Raw genomic sequence first — 24,196 nt, 5'->3', positions numbered from 1 at the left:
TTGATGGTGATGATGATGATGATGATGATGATGATGATAATAATAATAATAATTGTTTTTCTTCTTGTTGTATGGATGTGACTTACATTCTTTTTATTATATTCAACACTCAGAGAGGCCAGCCTCATGCTACAAAATGTCTTTATTCTTGAAAAAGGCCAAATCAAGAGGATTGCTTGAAAAAGCAGGAATAGTAGTGGCTAGTGGAGTCACTTCTTCATATCATCAGAAATCATTCTTTGCAAGCATATGCACTTCAGTCTCTGAAGGTACTTTGCTAACACCAATAAAGCAATGAATAAGTCCTTATCATGGTATTCTAAAAGTAGGCTAGCATTTACAGCCTGTTATTTATAGTAGGTCTATAAATAAACAGATCACATACTTTTTTTAAAAAGTGGGACCATCAACAAGTTTATATGTCCAAGGTTTATTTTCCATGGAAAATGTGGATAGCCCAAACAATCTTGCTAGACTGCTCACTTATAATTATGCATAATTCAAAAATGCTGACAAGGCACTGCAACATGTGGTAGCAGAAGTGGCCTCTGGACTCTTACTCATCTTCTCCAAGAAAGTGATACCTATATGCATTATTCATGTTAATTTATAGCTAAGGCCAGTTTGAGGTGAGCAAACAAGGGTAAAGATCAACTGTACAAAGAATGTAACCTTAAGTAATAATTATATACTGATGGAATATTATTTATTTCAAACCACATGGACTTAGGTCAAAATAGCTTTATTCTTTGGAGAGAAAAAAAAACAAGGGAGAGGGCTAATAAAGAGCAAACTAGTTTTCTGCCAAGAGTTCATAAAGAATGCTGATAACAGTAAAGACAAAACTGATATATAGAACTAAAAGACATAACACTTTGCCTGCTCAGTTCTGTTTGTTATCATTTAGCACCATGGGGAAATCAGCTTTCAAGTGGCAACGTGTGTTTCCACAGCCATTTAGTGACTGAGAATGGTGCAGGGTGCCCAAGAGGTGTTTGGCTGCACCTTTGAAGATGAGAGGAAATAGCAGATGTTGCAGTCTGAGATCTCCAGTGAGTACAATGAAAATCCAGGAAGGCAATGGCTCCTCTTCTCTCTTGGTTGCAGAGGCACCTTGCATTCATCTCAATGGCATCCGAAGGAGCACAGACTTCCCCTTTTAAACAGACTTGCATAGGAGATACTGTGCAAGGGGGTACTAGATACCTCTTTGTGTGACAAACTTTAAAAGATCTACACGCATATATCCCAGGTCACATGCACATCTGTCATCAACATGATTCTCGTCAATGTGTTTATATACAATAGTACTATCAAGCTTTCAACCACAATGTAGATAATAAAGTTCAGTCATATTATACAGTCAATAATAAAATCTTCAATGGTGAATGTAAAACAGCAAGACAACTCCCTTGCACATATCTGTAGCTGGAAGAGGAGATCGCTTATGTACTAGGCAACAAGAAATTGAAATCTCTTTCAGCAAATTAGAGAGAATATGGACTAAATTTATTCCTCTTCCCATTAAAAAAGCTGGTGTGGGATTTGAAGATTATATATAATAATAATTAATAATTTATTTTATTTATATACCGCTATTCCAAAGATCATAGTGGTGAACAGCAAGTAAGCTAATTAGCAAGTAAGCTAATTTGCCCCCAACAGTCTGGGTACTCATTTTAGTGACCTCGGAAGGATGCAAGCCTGAGTCGAGCTTGGGCCCTTTTGCTGGTCTTGAACTCGCAACCTTGTGGTTTTGAGTGAATGGCTGCAGTACAGGCATTTACCCACTGCGCCACCAGGCTATTGCATCTGTCCTCTTACAGACAAAACTAACTGTGCAATTTTTTAAAATTTCAGCACTGGCATGAATGGCCCCACCAGAATGCTGCATACTGCAGTAAATCATCCATTAAAACATGGGAAATTATTAATATCCTGATACTGAAATCTCAAACAGAAATCTCAAACAGAAAAAAGTGTTTTTTGTGGGTTTTTCAGGCTATGTGGCCATGTTCTAGAAAATTTTCTTCCTGACGTTTCTGTTTAGACATTTTAAACAAAGGGAACTATGCTAGTTTTATGCTAGGTTCCTCCAAATGTAAACCACTAGTGAATGAGTATTTCTTCCTCACATAGTATAACCAACCAGTCTCATATATAGTTACAGGATACACCCATTCCTTCTTTAATACACCTAACCATACATTCTTGTTCTTCGTTGTAAATCTTTGCATTATGTCCTAATTCTTTTGCAAGACACTGTACGGCTTTCAGCACAAAACCCATTTTCTTGTCTGCAGGCATTCCCATTGATATGGCTGATACCTTCTGAGTGTGAGCTCTCATCAGCAGGCACCTGAAATAAACACACATTTTAAATGGATAAGCCATGTTTATACAAGGAACCAGTGTGGTGTAGAGGACTGGGCTGAACACAGGGCAGTGCTGGGCTAAAATTTGGGAGTTCCAGGTTCAGGTCTCCATTTAGCAAAGAAACTCACTGTATAATCTTGGATCAGTCACTTTGTCAGATCAGTCTATTTTAGTGGGTTGTTGTAATCACCAGGTGCTACAGACTACATTCAGAGAAAAGCAATGGCAAACCATCTCTGAGTATTCCTTGACTATAAAATCCATGAAGTTGACATAAATTGACAGGCAACCTGAAGGCACATACCTCACTTCAATGTGCTACTATATGCAGAACTTGTTTTTTTTTTTTTTAAGAAATCAATTAATCCCTTATCACCCAGCAGATTACCCTTTACTGAGGTCTAGAAAGTAACTTGCTGGACAACTCATTACTAACATCTTACTGTTATTGCTGTGCCACCAAATCATCAAAGGAAAATGAATGGACTAAACCAATACAGGCACAGTGTAGCAGAGCACATGGCTGCCATGTGGATTGCATACAAGTGTATCGGGCTGGCACATACTCACAGTCACCCAATAGCTATTCTTTCCTCATCTCTCTCCCCCACGGAATTGCTCTAAATCTCAAACCTGAGCTCATCTCAGGCATGCAGAGAAACACTTATTCTTCTTCTAGATTATCACAGTGCACTAACTGTGCTGCTGTTTGGAGAAGCCAGCCTGACATGGCAGTCCTCTCCCCATCCCCCATGCCCTCACAATGATTCTCTCTTTCTGGCAGTGAAGGCAGAATGAAGGAAAGTTGAAAAGGCAACCTGAGTATAGCTCATATTTTTTTTCCTTCTCCCTCATTGCTGAGACTCTCTTACAACACACAGGAACAGACAGAATGTTATGCTGATATGTACTGAATTACAGCCACATATGTCATGTTTCCCAGAAGAATGGATTGGATTTGGATAGTGCCAGCAGTTGTGTTTTTTTTTTTTTTTGAAGGAACAGAAATGGCCTGGGTTCACATTCTACCTACAAAGTACCCGCATTGCTTGTCACTGAAATTCTTATGAATATTTACTACTGAGGACAGGCTCTTGTATTTAAAAGTTGTTCCAAATAAGTAGTGACAGTCTATCTTCACTGCATATTGGAAGTTTTGTCCTACTTTTAATCCCTATCCTTGATGTGATTTAAAGCATTGTGATTTCCAAATGTTTCAACTTACTTTTCGCTTGCACTGTACACTTGTAGGTAGTCCATTTCTAGTTTTTATTACAGTTGCTTCTTCTAAATCTAGGAAAAAGAGAAAAACGTTTTCCTTTGTTAGATCCAAGAATAGTAAAGATCCATCATTTTAACTGCTAAAGCTATGAGGGTCTTTCACTTAGAGTCAAACTTATTCTAACTAATAATTGATTTCATCAAGTCTGCCGTAACTAAATCAGAATCCAACCCACAAAAGAACCTCAAAGGTCATCAAATCTAACTCTTTGCCGGTGAAAAAAAGAGTAAAATTCACTACTGTGGCCCCCATGATAAATGACATTCTGCCTCTGCTTTAAAATCTTTAATAAATGAAAGGCCATCCCTTTCCAAGGCAATCAGCTCCACTGTTGGGCAGCTCTTTGAAATAAGTATCAAAGATCATCCTAAGTGAAGAGAATATAAAATATATGCTTGATATATAGATAAAGGTGGCATTTCCTGGTACAGCTCCATGGCTATAACTACTGAGAAGGATAGGGGGTCAGAGACAATGAAGTCAAACCTAAGAATATCAATCTATGGGTTAAGGAAGCAATATAGCACAAAAGCGGGGGGGAGGGAACATTTCAGAAAACTCTGCCTCTAAATCTCTACTCTTCCTTTACTGTTCCTAGTTGCTCATGCAAGCATAGTTCCATTTCTCAACTTCCATCACTCAACTGTCAGGAAATGTTTGCCTAAAATTTAGTTAAAATGCCCTTTCTTGTAATTTGAACATAACTATCCCTTCTGCTGGTTGAGCATATCCAGGTCTTACCTCTTGTACTTGCACAGCTAGGTTAATCCCATCAGAGTTCCATTTCAGACATACTTTTAAACCAATATTTTGCCTCAGATCCACCAATCAATAAATTGGGGGCTTAAAGTAGTACAAACTTAAGAACTCATTTGTATGCAAACAGAGGCCTATATAGTTTAATTTCCCATCTCTATCAATGGTCAGCCAGATGATGTCTCTGAAAATTTCACCACATGGCCAGAACAGTAGTAGCCACTCTTGTTTTGGCTTGGCATCTCTAGTGGTCATCTCTATTGGTCATGTCTTCCCTGGAAATTGCTTTGAATGTACCAAGACACAAAACAAGGCTATAGCCACTGCATTCTATCCAACTCCTCCCTATGTTGCTTCTTCATGAGCCAATCTATCTGTCATAGTCATAGAGACTGGCTTTGTAAACCAACAGGTAGGCATGGTTTGGTATCCAGCAAGAATGCTTACCGGTGAGAAGCTCGTCAATTTGATTGACTACAAACTTTGCATCTTCCATACTGAAACACATAGGAGGCTTGAATTTCAATATGTTTCTATAAGGTCCATCTGCACTTAGAAGGATTTTCTGTTCTTTTAACCTGGTCAGAAGGAAAAACACATTTATTTTTGAATGTAAATAGTAAGATGCCAATTAGATCATAGCCAATTGCTTTAAAGCTGTCATTTAAATTGGAGTGAATGGAGGAGAATCACTCTTTTTAATTATGGCATATTCTGAAAGGACTAGTCATCTTTTCAGTGAGCATTCAATGTTTTATTGAGATGATGTGTTAACAGTTAAGCTGATATGTCAATTCTTAGTTATATCCAATACATGATTCAAATTAGGCTTCTAATCCATACTCCACCTTTGCTGGAGGATCATGCAGCAAATATCATTGAAAAAACTTAAACAACATGTGGGCTTCACATGAAGCTCACACTTGTATAGATGAGGGAGAATTTAACCCAAGGCTGGCTAAGTTATCTGAGGTATAAACTCTTCTAAATATCTCTCTCTACTGTAAAAACAAAGTTGTTCTCCTACTCCTAATAGCAATTTTCTACCCCTTTGTTATCCAAAATTAGCTGCCTGAGGAAGCCATCCCAGTCTGCCAAATGGCAGAACTAAGCCTGTGTCAACAAATCTTTTTTGTTGTTCTGCCTCAAAGTCATTTTTGACCCTAAGGCAAACCTATAATCGGATTTTCTTGGCAAGTTTCTTCAGATAAGGTTTGCCCTTGCCATTCTCTGAGGCTGAGAGAGTTAGACTTGCCCAAGATCACTTAGACAAACACAATTAAACCAGTGAGTGATGGGAGCCTCTTAAATTACTGAGGCCCAGGTTTACCACCTTTCAGCCCAGACATATCTAACATGGAAGCTTGCAAAATCGAATCAATGAAAGGAACATCTAGCTTAATCAGCTCAAAATATTTACTTGTAGATGATATGTTGGGCTTCTGCAGTGGCAGGTGTTCTTTTTTGTCGATCCTTCACAAGATCCACTCCAACGAACAAGCCTACACCTCTAAAATGCAAAGAAAGAGAAAGAGGAAATCAGGGGACATCAGCGGTCCAACAATCAGACTTTAACAGTCATGATTCCATCCTGTGGAATCTTGGAATTTTTAATTTGGGGATGGAATTAAGTGAGCTCTAGTGCGTTGGTTCAGGGAGAGTGAAATAGAGAATTCTAAGTCCCTCTAAAAAAAAAAAACCCACAGGATTCTCTAGACTGGAGCCATGGCATTTAAAGTAGAATCAAACTGCTATAAATGCTCAATGTGACTAATAGACCTTGCTTCTTTGTACAATTAATAACCTAGCTTTTTAAATAATGTCATTTGTGTTTGCTTATTTGTTTAGGAGAAGGTAATGCCTTCATTAGTTTTTTGTGTTTCACACTCCAAAATGTGAGGTATGCCTCTCCATGCTCCATGATAGATAGATAGATAGATAGATAGATAGATAGATAGATAGATAAATAAATAATGTTTTATCTGTTTTTAACTTTAGTACTTTGTTTTATAGTGTTTTAATGTGATGTTTTAAAATTGGTATTAAACTTATTGTAAACATTTTTAATTTGTTTTAATGAAAGCGGTCATGGGTCCTGTCCTGGGAGAAAGGCAGCATATAAATAAAGTAAATACATACATACATACATACATACATATATACAGTGCCAAAAGTCCTTAAGCCACTTTTTGAGAAATGATATGATACTAGAGCCAATCTTACCATTAGGGGGAATCACCCCACATAGTAGATGCTGAGAGGTAGTGGTGGAGGTAGTAATCTCCCTATATGAAATTCATAATATACTATTCTGGGTCATTTTGTACAGTTAAACTTACCTGACATCTCCAACCAGTGGATGTTTTTCCTTTTGTTCCTTCAGTAGTTGCGTGAGGTAGTTCCCAACACGTATGGCATTCCCTTGGAGATCTTCTTTTTCTATTACATCCAAAACAGCAAGACCAATTGCACAGGATACTGGGTTGCCACCAAACTAAGATCAAAAATGGGGAGAAAGTAACTCTAGCTTCAGTCATCCTGAAGGTTTTGTGAATATTGTAGCAAGAGAGGTTAGTATTTGATTAAAGTAGTGATGTGTTCTATTTTGTACAGTGTGCCTCTGTTTGAAGGCACACTCTGTTTTAAGAGCTGTTCAGTGCAAGTCTGTTAAGGATAAAGACCAATAAGACAATGATACTGAGGTTTCCCATCTAAAGCTAATATTGAACAATAGACTGAGCAAGTACAAAGGTCACCTGGACACAGTTTTCCCCACTCAGGCAAGATACATTGTATTTTGCATTAAATTATAGCAACTACTCCTAAATTTGTGTACATCTAGATATGTATTAAGCATATGCAAACTTTGTGCAAATCTGTGCCCCTTTTTGGGGACATAAATGGCCAGCCTACTATTTTCTGAAGCTATTTTTCCAAGTGCATTGTGATACACAAACACAAACAAGACAATTGGTGGAACCAGATGTAGATTATAAAATCCATGGAATTTAACATGGTAATTACTAACTTAAATCCCATTGGTTTCACTCTAAGAATGACTAGGCATTGAATCAACCCATGTTCTCAGTGTTATGGATTTAATATAATCATAAATTTTCTATTGAATTTTCACTTAGATATTAAGAATATCTGTTCTTTAAGGGAGTGAAAGCTAGCTGAGACATAATAATAATAATAATAATAATAATAATAATAATAATAATAAAAAAATAATAATAAATTTTATTTCTACCCCGCCCTTCCAAGAAATGATCAGGGCGGCTTACAAAGTGATAAAAGCATTACAATACAAGTTAAAAATTCAATAAGCAATTAAAACCATTATTACAAAGACAGGAACAGGAAACGATAAGATAAAAGATAAAAATATCAGGGGCAGAAGAAAAATGCAAAACGTTCATCAATCCGGGGTCAGAAAGGAAAAAGGGGGCAGGAAGAACAGACAAACAAATTAAGATGGGAAGGCCAGCCGGAATAGATATGTTTTCAGCTGTTTTTTAAAAACATCTAATGAGGCGGCGGAGCGAAGCTCTGCAGGGAGCTTGTTCCAAAGTAAAGGGGCAGCAATAGTAAAAGCCCTCTGTGAGGTCCGAGTAAGATTGGACCTAGGGACCTCCAACAATTTAGTCCCAGATGTTCTGAGTGTGCGGGGTGGATTATGTGGGGATTATGCACACCACTTGACTACCCAGCACATGAACAAGCCTCACTGAAGTGGATGATACCTGTCACCATATGGTATGTAATGGGGAATGGAGATGAAGCTATCCATCTCATTCACCTGGTGTGCCTGCTGTCTCTGCAATGTCTGCAGATATCCTCAAGGGAATGTAATACCTATGTGCATAAAGTCCAAGGTACATAAGCCTATGAGTGCCAAGTGAATGGTTATATCATTCTGGATGTCTGAACTAGCGCAGTAGAAAAATAATGCTTGAATTTCTAATAGGTGATCTGAAAGGTTTTTCTGTGGCAATGTGTAATGGTGTACTCATGCATACAAGTCAACAGTGATCATCAAGCATGTGCAGTATAGTCTGAAGTCTAATCTCCGAGTTTCAGTATTAGATAAGATACTCACAGTATTGAAGTACTCCAATCCAGAGGCACCAAAGGCTTCAGCAATCTCTCTTGTTGTCACTACACAAGACATTGGATGGCCATTTCCAATTGGCTTTCCCATAGTGACGATGTCAGGCACAAAGTCTTCACCTTGTAGCTGGAATCCCCAGAAACATTTCCCAACTCGGCCAAAACCAACCTGGACTTCATCAGCTATGAAAACACCACCTGCTTTGTGGACCGATCTGCAAATAAAAACGAGGAACAGTCCAGATGCTTCTCCATCTTACACAACTTTACTAAGTTAGTTTATGCCTCATTTAAATACATCACTCCCTGCCAAAACATTGAACACTGCATGGCCCACAAGGGCCTTTTTACATCTAAAAATGAACAAAAACAACAAAAATTCATCAGACCATATGTTATTTATAGCACGACTGAGAAGACAGATTCAGTTGGCCTGAGTATGCTGTATCAGGCCAGAGAACTACCTTTATTGGACTGGAGACACTGAGAGATGGAATGGAGTGAGATGGGTTCCAATGCATTGGATGATCCAGTTCACCATCAGCAATCAATTAACCAAATGAAATATTTTAAAGTACCACTATTACACTATTATGAATATTGCATTATAATTTATACTTTATGTATTACAACTTACATAGTTGACTTAGGCTGCAACTTTATACTAATTTATGAGTATGTAGGTTCCACTAGTTTACTTCTGAGTTGACATTTATAGGATTGCAGTGGGACTGATTGCTAATCAGCACTTGTGGGGCTTCAAACCTTGGTCCCCAGAATCAGAGTCCAACACTTAAAACACTACACCACACTGTCTACACAGTATTGTCACCTCCTGCTTACAGAGGGCTATTATAATCTGACTTTCTCCCAATTTGCTAGTTTTCAACTTGTAGGATTGTTTTTTTTTAAATCAGTGTAAACATTCAGGCATATATCATTGACAACCTTTTTAAATATGTGCAGAGCTATTGTACAATAAGAAGGTGTCCACTGCATATCTGTACTGCTTCAGATAATTTGGATCCACAGGTATTCCTCCATATTTACTTGCCAAACTTCATTCTGGGAAAGCTTACCTATTTGTTTGATAATAGTTATTTACAAAAAATTGATCTTAATTGTTTAAAATGTAAAAAAATGACTTGGTAACTTGGGTCCTCCAGCCGTTGTCAGATTGCAACTTCCATCAACCTAAAACAACCTAAACAATGATGAGATGACAGAAGTTGCAGCTAAACAACATTTGAAAGGCCATGAGTTGTTTTTCTCATACAAAAAGAAAGCTGCAAATACTTATTCTCAGAGAAGTAGAATAGAGAAGTAATTTTTTACTCTGGCTGCTGCTACAGTTTAACACTGCTTTAACTTTCATGGAACCGTCCTATAAAATATTGGGATTTAAAGTATGTTGTGGTATCAGAGCTCTTTGATAGAGAAGGTTAAATATCCCACAAAGCTACAAATCCCAGAATTCTATAACACTGAGCCATGGCAGCGGTGTCAAACTGCATCTCATCAACTCTTTTGGTGCCTTGCTGTATTAAATAATCCACTACAATTAACCCACTCCAAGCACTGTACATACTCTGCAACTTTCTTGAAATAGCCTGCAGGTGGAATTACTTGGCCTCCGCAACTCTGCATGGACTCAGCAATAAAGGCAGCAATCTGAGTGAGAGAAGATGTCATAAGAAGGGTGCTCCTATACCTACTGTTTTTCAAACAAACCCACAATTACAGGCATGAACCCTATAAAAACAAGTGAAATAAATGAGCAAATGGTTTGGGCAGCTAAGTTTTTCCTTGAACAGCTATGAACAGTGATAGCAACAACAAAATAAATTGCCAGGGATGCCCAATTCTTCAATGCTAGGGAAATCACCCAGTTTAATTCTAACCAGTGTTGGAGCCAATTATTTGACCTCATATTCAAAAAGGGTTGCATCTGGGATTTCAGAGTACTCTTGTACTTTTTACTTTAGCAAGAGTATACCAAAGACACATCTACTTTCAGGTTATCCAATGGACTATAAGGTTCATTCTTCTGATGGGTTATTTATTATTACTAATTGCCCCATAATAGTTGTTTAAGTGACAGAATTCTTTATATCAGCTCACTCTATGTGGCAATCTGTGGTGGCTGATTTCATCCTCTTTTAAAGTTAAAAACTGCAAATGAACAAAAGGCCAAAAAATTTGAAGATATGCATATGTATATTTTGGGCACCCCTGCTCAAGAAGGTAACTTAAGCAAAGAACATATCAAGATGAGGCACTCCAGTTGCTAGGAATGAAAACAAAACATCAATATTATTATGAATCAAGATCAGCAGTTCAGATAAGACTGGAACATGAAGCTTACATTTCTTTTTCCTCAGCATTATGCTTTTCCTTTCCCCCAGATCTCTCTGGAGGGACAGCCCAAATCTGCTATTTAATTGACTGCCTCCCACACTATTTTTGTGTTTATGTGTGTGCAACCCTCCCTGAGCATCTGCAGGGTCCAAGTGGGCAATGCAGTCTTCCTGGAAAGAAGATGAAGCGATAACGTGTAAAGAAGAATACACTATATTCGAAGAGGTACGCTACAGGCAGGCAGTAGAAGGCTCCCCATAGTTGTGAAACTTTTATCAACTTGTCCTGGCACAAGGTCTACGGCACCAAAACCTATGAAGATATGCAAGGGGGGAGAAACAGAAAAAGAAGAAGAAAATAGAAACTATATGTTAGTTTCTTTTTAAAATCTCAATAAGGAATTTAAGACAGGTGGTAGACTCCTTTTGAATTTTAAGGTGGCAGTGGGGAAATAGGCCAAAAACAAAGAGTACCATTTTTGAAGTAATGAACATCCATGGGGGCTGTATTTTAAAAAAGAAATTAGCAACTGTTTGCACACCTTTTATTACTGCTTAGTTAATATGTTGTGTTTTATGCTTTAACTTGTGCGGTCTTTCCCCCCCTCCCAATCATTGTTTATTAGCAATGTCCAGAAAATTCAATAATCACCACCATCAAGAAAAAGTTTAAAATTATTATTCATTTCCTTTATCCTAATTATCTTGTCTTTAAAAAAAAGACTTATCTAAAACAACTGACAGCTATTTTTTTCACTTTGTAACTTAATTTTCCTTTCCTGCCTATGAATGTGGCATGTTTTGCCTCCCTCTCACCATTTTTAGAATTTCCCCTTGCACTTTGTTGCTCCCATGTTTTTCCATTTCTCTTTGTATAGGTCTGCATTTCTGTATAATTAAAATATGGATTAGACTAAAGATTGCATCTGATGTTTTATGTTTCCATCTATTTCCTTTGAAGATACTTTCTGGTTTTAGAAACCAGGAATTTTCTGGTATTTGTAAAATTCAGCCCTTCCATCTCTCCAACAAAAAATTCAAGACACACCTATTTTATGTGCCTTTTCCAATTAATTGTGGAAAATAGCCTCACAACTTATTGTGGCTAGGTCCAGAAGCAGATGAAAGGCCCTCCCTCCATCCCTGTCCTGTCCTTGGAGGAAGAGAAGAGGCAGTATCTGCTGGACTTAATCCCCTCCCACATTGGCATTTCCTTTTCTTTTTGTGTCATGTCTTAATTAGATTATAAACCTGAGGGTAGGGACTGTTTTGCTGCTCTATCACTTGTAAAGAGCCATGTAAGGCAATGGCACGATTGTTGCTGTGTGCCTCCAAGTCATATTTGACTTATGGCAACCCTAAGGTGACCCTATCATAGAGTTTACTTGGCAAGTTTCTTCAGAGGGGGTTTGCTATTGCCATCCTCTGAGGCTGGGAGACATAAATAATTTTTTTAAAAACTGCTCTTTGCCCTTGTCTTCATGCTTACTTAGATTATAAATCTGTGGGTATTAGTTGATTGTTTCTAATTCTACATTTCATATTTTTTATCATCTAGTTTTTCTTCTGGCACTTAAGATACCATCATCCTCACCATCAGGCTTTATAATTGCCCAGAATGATTACTAATGACTTACAAAGACAACCAGCTGCCCTGAGTCCAAGTTTTGGTGGAAATGCATTGTAACAAGAATAAGAATAAACATCCAGAGGTAAGTCAGAATTTATTTTATGTCTCTGGAGTGTCAGCAACTGCTGCATAAATTGCATATATATATATTTGGTAAATTTGCTTTGTGTTGGAAGAATTGCTGTTGTTGTGTGCCTTCAAGTGGTTTCCAGCTTATGGTGGCCCTATCTCCAACTTATGGCGGCCCTATCTTTTCTGGGCAAGATTTGTCTTTGCCTTGCTTTGAAGCTGAATATTACTTGCTGAAGGTTATCCAGCGGGTTTCCATGACTGAGCAGGGATATGAACCATCTCCAGAGTCATACTCCAGCACTCAGACCACTACACCACACTGGTTCTCTGTTTAAAGAGTACCAGGAGGACTTCTAAGAAGTTGCTGAGCTTTGTATATCTTCTTCAGTGAATATTTGGCACTGTAGAACTTAATTTTGTTAGAAAAATGTATAAATCGTCTTCATATTAGCATATTTGTAGGGGACACAGAAGCTATCCGCTAATGTACATTAACAGCTTTGTGCAGTTGTGTGCAAGTTACCTACATCCCCCATGGATATGAATAGAACTTTGAAGTGTGGATGGAGAACAAATTCAGAATTAGTTTGCTGATTGGACTTCACATGAAATAAGAAATTAAGTTTAGATTTATTCATTGTTATTTTTTAAAAAATTGATCCTTACATATTATTTGTATTAGTGCTTATGAGAGTTGTAAAATAAGGGTTTGGGACAAGAAGCGCCTTAAAATCCAGGAATCCAATAGAACTGAAATGAATTTCAATTACATAAAAGGCAGATCAGGTCACCTAATTAGGATCAGCATTGTTGCAGGTTGTGGGGGAGAAATCTAAACACATTTTGATTTTCTTTACACTTTACATACCTTTCGGCCGTTCTTCTCAGCCTCTTCAATAATGTTTCTCACATCACCAGCATAAGCACTTGCTGGATCTGGATGGTCCTCTCTGTACTTTCCTCTGTAGGTATCTGGAGAAGGAGCCTAAAAGTGAAACAAAAAGTACTAATAATTTTTATATGTTCATTTGTAATTGCACTGTTCCTCCTCCAGCAGAAACAGAATAGTAATCTTTCATGGTGTGTGGTATGGAAAAGTTTATATAACACATACTGACTCTGTTTATAAAATATTTCACATTAGGTTAATACAATTTTCAAATTTAATGGGTTGAATGATCTAAACTTCAACATGCTAAATGAACACCCACTGAAATTAATGGGATTTAAGTTTGGCACATCTAAGGTTCCATTGATTTCAATATGTCTGCTTAAGAGTATAAATTACATCAGGATCCAATCAGCTCCTTCCTTCTCTCCTTCTCTTTGGAGAAAGCTGGGTCTGGAGGCAATCATGTATTCCTAGTTCTTGGGCAAGCAGTACAGAAAACATGAAAGTCAAAGGCCAACAGCCCATCTAAAAGTCTGTCTGCAGTAATGCACAATTATATATATATCTGGAAAGTTCACTTAGCAGGAGAAGGTGCTCCTAGCAATCCCCTCTGTTCCCAGAAGCTGGAAATCCTACCTAATATTTATTTATTTGGCATATATTCTGTCTTTGTCTTAGAGCAGGGACTTAGGAAGGTTCACATCAAAACTGAAGGGGTAAGATTAAAACCAGATGAAAACTAGTACAGACAAAAACAGATAAAAAGTTAATGTTAAAGTAGTACCATGAAACAAACTATAATATGGTACTGAATAATCCATTTCCACTATTAAAGGTGCCTACTGACAGACAGTTGCTGCTTGACAGATCTGTTTTTATGAATTTTTCCTGAAGAATTCAACCACTTCTTCAGAGTTTATTCTTTTTAAATCCAAGTCTGTATGACACACACACACACACACACACACACGTATATGTGTGTATGTGATATGAAATATTTATTTCATTGATCTGAAAGATGGAGGCATGTATCAATGAAAATTTCCCCCTCTAAAATACATACAGTGCTTGCATTATCAAGTAATAGATTTTCAGGTATTGCATACTCATGTTCAAAATATCTATGTCCATGTACAATTTGTTTTCTCTTGAAAGTAATTTGCTTCCGTGTCAGTGCCTTATCCACACTATGGATCCTTCTAGGTTCTTAAAGGTATTTCTCATAGTTGTTTTTGTTTTATACAATTAAATGTGCCAGTTCAAAAGAAACACATAGATTTTTTTCTGTTTTAACGAGGAGAAGAAAACAATCATCCAGAAAATGGATTCAAAATTCATACTTTTGACAATTATGGTAGGGTGTCGGCATTTGCTTTTCATATCAGTGATGCCCTAGAATTATTCTTAACAAGAAAATAGTGAGTAGGGTATATTTGGCTAAGCTGGAAGAGACCCTGACCAAAGCTGTTATTCCATCCAATATACTGTCTGAAATGTTTGTAAAGTTACTTCTTTGGGCTATAATATTCAGAAGCCCCCAATGAGCATGAGTATTGGCAGATAATAATGCTGTATCTGGACAGTCTAACTTGGATAACTCCTGAGGGTATTCAGAGCTTGAAAGTAATCCCAAAATTTTCCTGGATGTTGCAATAAAAAGTAGCTTCTCCAAGCTCTGTTTCTATTTATGGGTTTGAAGCATCACATCTATATTTCTGCTATTTTGTGGGGCACCTTACCTGAACAAGAATACACACAGAAATACACTAGTGTGCCTCTGTGTGTGGTGGAATGGCAACTGAAAGTCTAATATAATACTCACCACATGGACAAATTCTTTTTTGCTGTTTTTCCCCAACTGATTAAATTTATATGGGCTGATGTCAATCAAGGAAGTAACGTGGCCATGGTAGGCACTGAAATGAAAAATAAATACAAAGTAATCCAATGCTGTCATGCATCCTATCTGACAGTTAGACAACAGTTCTCACCCATGTGAGAATGAACTTTTGCACCAGCTTAGTTTAACCTAATTTCAGCTGCAAGCACATACACACCACATTTCTTCAGGATACTTACTGATCAAGGGTAACCACATCTTGGTGACCGCTATATTGCCGAGCCAGGCGTAAAGCAAGATCATTTGCTTCAGATCTGCAATGGAATATTAGCAAGAAACAAAATCAGATATTGTAACAGGAGAACTCCATATAGAGTAGGCCCAGAATGATCTTTCAGCTACTTAGCTATGTCGCCACTTTAGTTATGCAGATTACTGTCTCCTGGCCTGACTCCCTCAAATTCCCAGTTGACTAATGTTCCCATCCTACCTCCCACAATCAAGCTCTGGTGCAAGGAGGTACTGTGACAGAGGTCCTGCTTCTCCCTGTCACAGTGGAGATTGCTGATGGGAGGGGATGGGAAACAGACAGCTATTGTTCACAGCTATTGTTTGGTAAGTGGAAACTGGGGGACTTTTGCAGTCCCTACATATTCCCTACAGCAATGAATATATAGCTATCAAGAATGCAAACCAAACAGAAATGTTTAACTCTAGGTTATGTATTTGTAACTGCCTTAATGAATTCCAGCCTAGATATTTAAGCTTTCACCCAAAAGTAAACAAAAGAGCCACCCCTCTAAAAGTAATTTGTGGAAACAGATTTCCATGCAGAAGTCAGCTTTATAAGAAGTAGAAAGAGAAACAGAGGACAGCTGCATATCTGAACCTAATAGTTATCTCTGCCTTCCCCAATTGGACACACCCTATGTTGCTTCTTGCCATGCTAGGTGAGCATGGTAGGACTTGTAGTGAATATATCTATAGCACATCCAGCTGGTAAAGCAGACTGAGTTTAACATATAAGCTTACCCCACAGTCCCCAGGGATGGGATCAGGGCATGACGAAAGGGAGCGGGATGGAAACAGAATGGGTGCTATCACCCATTTTATCACACGCCAGAATGCCGTCACTGCTGCTGGAAGTTCCCATTCCATTCCTGATACTTCCCAGAGGAGGCGATTTTCAGGAACGTTCCTGAAAATTGCCTCCTCTGGGACAGATCAGGAACAGAATGGGAATGTTTGGTGGCGGCGGTGGCAGCATTCTGGCATGTGATAAAATGGGTGATAGCATCTATTCTGTTCCCACCCCACTCCCTTTCATCATGTCCTGATCCCGTCCCTAGGGGCTGTGCGGTTAGCTCCATAGCTGGAGTGAACCAGATCAGTGAAGCCTAAGTTACCTTATACATATTGTACTATAGAAGCAACAAGATATTGCAATGACAAACACATGCATCTGTGCCTCAGATATGCTGGAAAGTGCAGCTCCAACCACCTTTTTTTTGAACTCCCCAAAGCATCCAATTATCCCCCGTTTTTATTTTGGTATTAAATGGGGGCATTAAATGTGTCAGAATATTCTGCTGGGCTTTATTTACACCCCCAAACCCTCAAAAACAAACAAAAATAAAGCTCCTCCCCAAAAAGTGATATGTGGGTCACTCCAGGTCACATGGAATGAAGCACTAATGCATGCAAAGCGAGGTCAGCACAATTGTAAAAACAGGCCCCAGTCCTGACATAATTCTCCATCACAGTCCATGAACATATGAGACTTCTGCTACTTTAATCTCTTTCCAGGTGAAGCCAATTGATACAATCCAATAGCATCCATGGGGATTCTTTTGTTTGTTTTCATTAGCAATAAAGGTTTTCTGTCTTGACTGGGCTATATCTCTTCAAAGAAAACAGGTCCCCCTTCCCCAGTATAAAGGCAATGGATCATGCCCTCAATTTTCAGTATTCCTATACTCTCCTTGGCAGCCCCCAAGACTGGAGCTACCGTAGATATGAGTTTAGTTTTAATGGCTATTTTTTGCATGCATTAGTGGTATGTAAGTAAAAGTAATTTTTGCTGTTTATACTAAAAACGAAGCAGCCTGCTCTTTTCATTCCACATGAGACAACATATTAATCTGTCTGACAGACAAACGTAATATTAATTGTTCTTCCATTGAGTTCATATGACGGATCAGGACAATTATCTCTAAAATGTGCAGAAGCTTCTTAGATAATATTTGTAGCAGCAAGAGTGTACTAAATGGAATGAAAAAGCTTTCAAATAATGAGATGAGTGAATGTAGCGTAGCAATGACAGCTTATACCTGGGGAGTTCAAGGTTCATGTTTTCACTAAGCATTGGATGTCTTGGGCCAATCACTGTTATCAAAGTAAAACCTAGGGAATGGGGTTCACTAATATGGTTATTCCATACTAGAATAGATCCATTGAATAAACTGTTGCATTGTCAGTCTCCATATATAAAAATCCCATTGATTAAATGAGTCTATTCTAGTCAGCACTAACAATGGGATTTAGGCCGGAGTATTGTAAAGATTCTTGGAGAAGCAGTGGGATATATAATAAATAAATACTGTTCCAGCTTCTCCATATGGTTTTCTTCCACATGAAGCTCAAACAAGCTCTAGAAGGTCTTAAGTCCCTATCATACTAAACGGTTATATCACTATATTCCACTCTAACTGCCATGGGAATAGCCCATGGATATTCTGGGGTTTGTGGTTTAGTGAGACCCAAGAGTTCTCTAACTCAACAGTCCTCAAGTGAATTTTCTGGCTGAGAAATTCAAAATGTCCCTCCCTAAACTGCAGATCCCAGGATTCCATAGGATGTTGCAGTGGCGGTGAAAGTGGAATATAGCACTATAGTAATGTAGTGTGATAAGTTCCTTAGAGCTGTTAAAATGAGAGCAGAATTTACAGAAATTTCTAAAAGATAATGTCAAGGAAATAATCTTTCAAACATACCCAGAGTTGACAAAATAGCAAACAGACAGCTGTTCTGGAAGTGTAGCTGTGAGACGTTGGGCATATTGGACCAAATTGTCATGGAGAAAACGAGAATTGGTATTGAGTAGTTCCATCTGTTTCACTGCAGCCTTGATCACATCTGGATGGCTGTGTCCAACTAAACAAGTATGTGAAGGAAATCTATTAGTTAATGGATCCAATAAAGACAATCTGTAAACACACCCCAATCCAAATCTGAAAATACATGGGACCTTTCAGAAAGTTGCCTATTTACATGGTTACTTGGTTTATATTCTACCTTTCTTGTAATATTAAGAAGTAAGGTGGCATACAACACAAAAATTCTGATAAAAAAACAAGAAACTATATACTATAATGAATGCAAATTGAATCAATGATACTGTAAAATACTAATTAAAACAGTCCAAAAATGCCAAACGACCTAAAATTAGTAGTAAAATATTTTTTTAGAAATCAGTATATCCATTTTAAAATATCAGACAGTTGTTAAAGGATGCCCAAACCTATATTACACATGTTAAGCTACAGTTCTTACCATGTGCTACATTATTAATGCAGTCCAAGTATTTTTCTCCATTCTCATCAAACATATACTGCCCATGAGCCCGTACAATCTTAATGGGATCCTTAGCAAAGAACACCTTGCATGAAGGCCTGAAATATGAAATCATATCATTTTAGTTTACCCTGTCTCTTGAATAGCTCCTCTGAGCATATACTGTATAAGTACTCAACAGGCAATGGTCCTAAAGTGTTGTCATGGTGAAATTCCAGCAACAACAAAACTAAGTGTAAATAAGGCCATGTTTAGTCAATCACGCTTGTTGTTTTAAAGAACTGAATACTTCCATATGTTGGAAAGCTTTGACCTGTCAAAACTTGGCTGATGTTATTGTTATGTGCTTTCAAGTTGTTTCTGATTTACGACAGCCCTGAGGCAAACCTATCATGGTGTTTTGTGGTTGTGTTTTTTTGCCACAATATGTTCAGAGGGGGGTTGTTTTTGCCTTCCTCTGAGGCTGAGAGCGTGTGACTTGCCAGTGGTTATCTGGTGGCTTTACGTGGCTGAGTGGAGATTTGAACCCTGGTCTGCAGTGTCATAGTCCAATCCGCAAATCATGGTGGCTCTTCCAAACCAGTCACACACAACCCAAGCTAGCAGCCCTGAAATGGGCTGACTACAGGTCCCATCATCCTCAACTAGGTAGTGGGTATTGTAATCCAACACATCTGGAGATGAGACTGCAGAGACAAAGTCAGATCACTTGATAGCCTCTTCAACAAATCTGATCCAGTTTGAGTTACATGCAAACTGCTAATGAGCAGCCAGTATGCAATTCACTATGCCACTGGTTGCACTTTTTCCAGAGACTCTCAGCAGTGAAGGAAGGCAAACAAAACCTGCTATAGATTTCTAATAAAAGACACTCCTTATAAAGGACACCTAGCAACCATACACATGCAACTATACACATGCAAATCTCTCCTGCCTTTCCAGGTCACACAATATATATACCCAAGACCTTTCCAGGCAAACATTCTCTGAAGATGCCAGCCACAGATGCTGGCGAAACGTCAGGAAGAAACTCTTCTAGAACATGGCCACATAGCCCAAAAAACCCACAAAAACCCGGCTATCTTCAATGACTTACTTTCTTCACGGCTGCTGCACTTATGCATTTTAACCTCTCACTGCCAATGGGTATGCAAGCAGTTACACTGGCACAGTTCATAAGGTTGCCAGATGTCCTTTATTATAAGGAGTGTCTTTTATTAGAAATCTATAAAGCCTGGCTGGTGTCCCTTGCCAGAAAGGATACCCCCTACTTGAGGGTTGGAAAGCTTTCCCTTTTATATAGATGAACAAGCTGCCTTGAATTTATGTATTTTGGGGTGTGGTCCTTTCATAAAGACCGAAAGGTGTGCATCGTATCATTTATGAATGTGGACAATATGTTGATTTACATGGGCAAGTTAACTGAAATCAGTACTTTCATTTGGTATTTATGTAGAGCAAGACCTAAATATCCAGGTCCTCTCTAATCTTGGAAGCTAAGCATTATCAGTCCTGGTTAGTACTTGGATGGGAGACTGGTCTGTCAAGTCCCTATATTTCAGAGGAAGGACTGCAGAACTACTTACTGCATATTCTTTGCCTAAGAAAACCCAGGATGCATCTACATGGTAGAAATAATGCAGTTGTCTCCCCTTTAACTGTCATGGCTCCATCCTACAGAATCCTGAGATTTGTAGTTTTGTGACGCACAAGCACTCTTGGGCAGAGAAGGGACAGCCAACATGGATAACTTGAAGGCACACACCCACATTTAGGTGGAACACAGACTTGTTAATAGCTACTTCTTGACTGTCAACCTTGCATGTAAATTTTTGCTGTCCCTTATTGCTGCTTTGAAAACCTGGCAGCACTAAAAGTGTACCAAGTGAATCAGGTCACAGTGTATCACAATGTGCTAAATGGGCAAATCAGCCTTCTAGATCTCAGCACACTTGACATAAAAATCAGGCACTAGAAGCAGGAACTGTCCTAGAGAAAGAAGGCAGTCTCTCTTCCAGACCGTACCCAAACAGGATCTTCATGAAACTCACTGTTTGACTTTAGAACCATATCAAGAGCATAGTCAGTGAGAAAAAACAGAGTCCCTCAGTGTATGCACAGAGTTCTGCTTCTGTTTCTTTTCTCAGAACAATTCAAGCACCAATGATTGGGAGTATTAAGAATTTTTGAAAAAATAATATGTCCTCAACCATGTTACACAAAACAGACCCAGACCCCCAATTTAGCTCCACTTCTGCATGTATTATGGAGCATATATAAGGCTGGAGACAGTGGGGATTGTACAGGATGACCAGACATCCTCCTTTTCCAGGACATGTCTTGCATTTCAACTTTCTGTCCAGGACAAGTTCCAAAATGTCCTCCATTCTGAGCATCACTAAATTTACATTTATTGTAAAGCTTTTATTTTAAAAGTGTTAGCTTTTATTTTATGATGTCCTACATTTTTGTATGTTCTACATTTTGCGGTGCCTTGTCCTTCTTTGTGGTTAAGATATCTGGTCACCCTGGGATTGTAGTGAAAAGGTGATGAAACATTGTGGGGCTTTCATGACAAAGCTCTCTCCACAAGAGAGAAACCAATGGTGTGTGGGGATTAGTTGCACATGCATCAAACCATATTCATGGGACAGAGAAGTAGTAACAGACTCTGTAGAGCTTTGCTGCCAAATGTTTTAGGGAAAAGCAACCACAAACAATTTTACCAAGCAAAACATTCCCAAAGCCCTGATCTCTGATGTCTTTAACTTGTTCCCAGCTCTGCTTTGGAGCCAAACTAGCTTAATAAGAGTTGCAATAACAACCCAGGAGAATCAACAAGCTCTCAAAAAGTTTGTACAAAATTTTTCTCCTCTTTAGAGGGGCAGAAACACAGGCTCGGCTTTACATAACACCAGTTATGCAAGGACTATGAGTTGAGCTATCGGAGAGTGTTATACAATCTTACACGCTGACATGTAGACCCTGGACTCTAACATTAGCTCCTCTAATGCCACACACAGGACAGGAATCTCCATGCATCAGCTGCACTTGGCCAAGTTTCTTATGATCTACCTTGCAAGTTGTTAATCTGACTATTTTTAGGGTTGCTAAAGGCACAGAAACCTGGTGCACAATGGCAAGGGAGGATATTTGGACAAACAGATACATATATCTGTGTTATGTGGTATATATGTGTGTGTGTGTGTTCATGTATTACTCATGGAGAATCACTCTGAGAACTGAATATTGTTGCTGTTACTGTGGTTATGAATGACTTCAGTGGGTAAAATAAAGAAGAGGTTGTAAATACCATTGAAGGTATGTGTTGTGCTTTTTTTTGCTGTTTCTCGATAATCTTTTAAAGTTTTTTTTTAAAAGAAAGATTTGCTTTTCTCAAATAAAAATTGGATCATTTAAAAACTACCAATAAATTGTGAAGGTTAAAAAAAAAGTTTGCCCTCCATCCAAGTTTTGTAAAGTTAGCAAAAGTACACTGGGAATAAGCATTCACTGGAGTTTACCTGTAAGGTAAGAAATATATATTCTTATTATTATTGCATTAAAATAGTGTTTACAACCTCTTCTTCATTTTACCCATTGAACTGAAACTGCACCATAAACCCCAATTAATGCAGCAGAAAACCCCCAAACAAACAGGCTGCCCAAATGCTGGATTTCAACAGAAGAGTTTCAAGAATATACTCAGATATTGGGCTGAAATTAGTAAAATGTAAAACCTCTTAACCTTGTCTCACGGCTTAGGCATTTTCTTTATGTTATGTGAAAACAGCTTATATTTGTGATTGTCCAAATAATAATAAGAATATATATTCTTACTTTAGAGGTAAACTCCAGTGAATGCTTATTCCCTGTGTACTTTCGCTATCTTTACAAAACTTGGATGGAGGGCAAACATTTTTTTAAGAACTTTTCAAAATATATGGCATTTCTGTGGTATACAGACTATGTAAGGAAAATTATTTCTTAAAGGCGAAGCAATCATGGGGTTTTCTTGGCAAGGTTTGTTCAGAGGAAGTTTGCCATTGCCTTCCCCTGAGGCTGAGAGAGTGTAACTTGCCCAGGGTCACCCAGTGGGTTTCCACGGCCCACCTGGGAATTGAACCCTGGTCTCCAGTAGTCCAACATCCAAACTACTATGAGGAGAACATATCCAGGCCTGGATGCCACAAAAGACAGAAAAGTCTGCCACGAATGTCTATTCCATTTCAAGAATATCAAGAGATGTATCAAAGCCAGTTAAGTCAAACATCAGCAAGAATTCAAAGATACAGCTGTGTTAAGTCTGTAGAATCAGTATGTACAGATATCTTGTAGCACCTTTGAGACTCATTGGAAGAAAGAAGTTGGCAGCAGGAGTTTTCCTAGGCTTAAGTCTAAATGCATCTGAGGAAGTAGACTAGAGTCTAAGAAAGCTCATGCTGCCAACCACTTTCTTTCAGTGAGTCTCAAGACTCAGGATGGGATGTGCTAAAACCAATGACAGTGCTTGCCCAGAGAAACCATACTTGCCGATAGGGAATAATTGAAAAATACTTGTCCATTAGAAATCACTGGGGGAATACTTGCCCATAGGGAAACACTGGGGAATCATTGCCCATAGGAGATCATTGGGGAATACTTGCCCATAGAGAATCATTGGAGAATAATTGGCCATAGGAAAACATTGGGGAATACTTGCCCATAGGGAATCATGGGGGAATTGCCCAATGATTCCCCCAATGATTCCCTGATGTATACCCCAATTATTCTCGATGGGCAAGTATGGTTTCTCTATGGGCAGGTATTCCTCTCTGTTTCCCTATGGGTAAATATTCCCATATGATTCTCTATGGGCAAGTGCTGTCATTTGTTTCAGCAAGTCCTCTACAAGGGAGATCTCTCTACATTCCAGCCAGAAGTCTCCCTCTTCTTCTTTACCCCACTTTGTAACTGGGACAGTTTTGGTCTCAGTCCACCATGCCCTTGCCTCCCTTTCCCCCTTTCCTGCCCATCCAGCCGCCCTCCCTTAAGCTTTGCCCTTTGAGATTCACCCAATGTGCTTCCTCCGCAGCTCCAGGGTCTCTGCTTTGCTGTAGAGCTCCATGGCTTCTCTCTGGCTCTGGGCAACAACAGCCACAAACTCTGGGCTCCAGTTAGCGCATCTTCCTTTTATTCACCTCCGTCAAGCCCTCCTCCTCCTCCTCTTCTTGCTAATCGGCTTGGCATCCCTCCCTGTCTGGCTCTGATCTGCCCATCTCCACCCATCTCCAGTGCCACCCGCCCTGCAAACACCGCCAACAAG

General features: G+C 38.7%; 1 protein-coding gene across 3 annotated transcripts; it reads right to left on the bottom strand.

The window, feature by feature from the left end:
- Positions 1-463: 463 nt before the first annotated feature.
- On the bottom strand, positions 464-24,196 carry LOC149313060 (ethanolamine-phosphate phospho-lyase-like). Of its 3 annotated transcripts, XM_089525984.1 has the most exons (13): positions 23,946-24,192; positions 18,871-18,989; positions 18,312-18,471; positions 15,558-15,632; positions 15,301-15,394; positions 13,455-13,571; positions 10,116-10,198; positions 8,517-8,742; positions 6,754-6,908; positions 5,835-5,924; positions 4,862-4,992; positions 3,602-3,669; positions 464-2,359 (listed from the first exon to the last, which is right to left on the bottom strand). In XM_089525984.1, exons 1-13 carry the CDS (start codon positions 23,996-23,998, stop codon positions 2,237-2,239), a joined length of 1,494 nt encoding a protein of 497 aa, XP_089382110.1. In that variant the 5' UTR covers positions 23,999-24,192; the 3' UTR covers positions 464-2,236. The 3 variants fall into 3 exon arrangements, with proteins under 3 accessions (XP_089382110.1, XP_089382111.1, XP_089382112.1); XM_089525985.1 differs by lacking the exon at positions 18,871-18,989 and having other exon boundaries at positions 23,946-24,188; XM_089525986.1 differs by lacking the exon at positions 4,862-4,992 and having other exon boundaries at positions 2,273-2,359; positions 23,946-24,196.

The sequence above is a fragment of the Sceloporus occidentalis genome, unplaced genomic scaffold (assembly GCF_023333645.1).
Source record: "Sceloporus occidentalis isolate IW3139 unplaced genomic scaffold, rSceOcc1.0.p SCAF_5, whole genome shotgun sequence".
Taxonomy (NCBI): Eukaryota; Metazoa; Chordata; class Lepidosauria; order Squamata; family Phrynosomatidae; genus Sceloporus; species Sceloporus occidentalis.
This window is presented reverse-complemented; position numbering and strand designations above follow the sequence as displayed.